General features: G+C 36.5%; 1 protein-coding gene across 1 annotated transcript in view; it reads left to right on the forward strand.

Annotated features, from left to right (window-relative positions):
* The window catches only part of rab6bb (RAB6B, member RAS oncogene family b), a gene marked incomplete in the record, with an annotated part of 7,401 nt that overhangs the window by 825 nt on the left and 3,839 nt on the right, over positions 1-2,737 (forward strand). The window contains 2 exon segments of the mRNA XM_035670941.1: positions 1,508-1,566; positions 2,225-2,278. Of these exon segments, the coding sequence (XP_035526834.1) occupies positions 1,508-1,566; positions 2,225-2,278 (113 nt within the window).

The raw sequence follows: 2,737 nt of genomic DNA on the forward strand, positions 1-2,737 counted from the left end.
TGTCGACTATAAGCCTCCTTGTGTGTGTTTGTGTGGTCTGTGCTGCAATGTTGCTGTCCACTGTGCTGAATCGAGGCCTGGTGTGGCCACTGCCCATCGCTGGCTTCAAAACTACTGCTGTCTGCATAGAGGACTCTGCATGAGAGCCCCGGGCCTGCAGGAATAAGTCCAGTCCTCCTCCCTCGTGTGTAGATCTGATGTAAAATGGTGCTAAAGATGGTGCTGGGTGGGATGTAAATAAAAAAAAAGAATCGAGCTCACTATATAGGCTCACCTTGATCCTCTGAGAAGTCACCATGCAGCTGCTGTGGTTCTGTCTGATCTGATGTGTTTTGTATCCGTCTGCTTAAGGAGTCGCCTTGTGCAGTTTTTAGTTATCATGGATCATTTTTTGGACCTTCTGTTTTCCTAATTGATAGCATTTGTTCCCCCCACCGTCACAATAAAAGAGAGAATAGAGAATAAAAGAGAGTAGAGCGGAAACAATCGGTCCATTAGTCGATCAGTTGGAACCCAGAAAATGAATTAATTATTTTATTGATGCTTGTATTTATAGGACAATACGTTTAGGCCTATAGCATGGACCAGTGCCACACACCACTACATTTATAGTCTAAGGTGGTTTGCGGTGTGCTTCCATTCAAATACACAAAAACTCAACAAGAAAACAGCTCTAAATACGACTAATAAGAATAACTGTAATTTGATTTAACTGTTGTGCAGCTTCTCTCTGCTTGTCTCTGTTCTGTATTTCCGTAAACTTAATATCAGACAAAACAAGACATTTAAAGTCATCTCCTTTGGCTTTCACAGCTCTTTTTGGTTTTTACATTTCATAGACTAAATGATCAGCTGACTAAACAAAAAAGTGATAGATTATTCGATAATGAAAATTATTTTAGTTGCAGCCCAGAAAGAGAATAAATTATCAAACTCATGTGCTGCGTCAGTCAATTTCTCTATATTTACATTGTTTATGGCCAATTCTTCTTTCTTTCATATTGATTTGATTGTGTGGAACGTCTTTTTCATCAGTGTGAAAAATATGCTTGTTTTTTGGAAAACTATTCACACTAAATCAGTGTCAGATGTTGATTGTAGTCCATTTTTATATCTTCTAAATGACTCATCTCTCTCTTTAGAGCAGGAAATGCAACTAATATTAATTGTTTACTTTACAGTGATGTGTATTTTGTTGTCTGAATGAAAAAGAAGATGAATTTCAAGTTATAACTTAATTTAACGATGACAGATGTTACCATCACAGAAATTAAGTCTGATAAAGCAAAATTGTGGGTTTATCTTAGAAAATGTTTGGGGCCCTTTTCTATTTGGAAACAACTGTTCTTTAGTTGTTGTGTTGAATTATCAGGCATATTTTGTCCTCAGGTAAATGACATGACATTTTCATATCATTATGTGCTATTTTTTTTATTTAGAAAACTGTTTTCATGTGTATTCTTTATGAACTGAACTAAAAACCAACCTCTGTTCTCTGTTCTTCCAGTGGGGAAAACATCTCTCATCACTAGATTCATGTATGACAGTTTCGACAACACGTATCAGGTGAGACAGAAACATCATAAAACATAGACATGTAGAAGAATTAAATGCATGAGATGATGATTACCACTTTTCTTTTGGCCAAAGCCATATTTTAGAAACAAATCATCCTCCAATTGTCCTCCAATGTTAGATTTAAATAAATGAAATAATGGGACTAATCACATTGTAGGTCTACAATATGTTAAGCCGTCTTTGTCATAATAGAGACTGATTAACCACTGAATGAAATTACAATGAAAACTTTTTGGCCACAAATGGCCACTTGATATATATATATATTACAACCAGGGTCCATGTAATTTAAGTTAACATAATGATGTCCAAATTTGAATGTTGTTAACAAGCAAATGTTAGAATAGTAATTTCAGGCTCTTAAATTATCATACAAATGATTCTGTCTATTGTAGAAAAGTTTGGTACACAACGAGTCTGAATGATTGAGCCCTGAGGGCAATACGAATTAAATTAGTTTTTCAGTCTGATTCAATTCCGGTGCTTATTGGCTCTTTTTTTTTTCTTAACAGCTTTTTGTATTTTCCTTCATTGAAATGGTCACTCTGCTAGGAACAACAGATGGTGCAGGGAGACATTTAGCCTTTAAAATCTGGGCAACACTGATGATTGTTTCCCCCCCTCTTTTGTTCTTTCTCCACCACAGGCAACCATTGGAATAGACTTCCTATCAAAGACAATGTACCTGGAAGACCGAACAGTAGGAAGCCTTGTCATTTAAAATTCACATGTAGATGCATGTAAAGAGAAATTCATGCATTTTTTTTACTGCATTGTCATTTTAGCTAGTCAACATCCTAAGTAAGAAATGTCCCAATTTCCACTCTGTTTTCAATAATCCTTGATTTGATTTGCTTAATTACTGCTCTCTTCACAGACTAACACGATTACCCTAAGGTTATTTCTGGCAGTAATAGCTTTGGTGCTTTGGCTTTTCTAGCCCTAAGAAGTCAAAGCCTTTCCTATGGATCATCTACTTTAGTTAGTATTAATACTATTTCTTGGTCAGGATATTATGCTCTGTCAGCCTGCACACAAGCTGATACTGGCTTATCCCTTTTGGATGTGTACTTACGAAGCCCTTACATCTGCGTGGTCTGCGTGTAGTGTGATAGTTAATGTTGAAGCAGCTGCTGAAGGTGTGTGTGTGTGCGTGTGT

The sequence above is a fragment of the Morone saxatilis genome, unplaced genomic scaffold (genome assembly GCF_004916995.1).
Source record: "Morone saxatilis isolate NCDOM2014 unplaced genomic scaffold, NCSU_SB_2.0 Contig23, whole genome shotgun sequence".
Classification (NCBI taxonomy): domain Eukaryota; kingdom Metazoa; phylum Chordata; class Actinopteri; family Moronidae; genus Morone; species Morone saxatilis.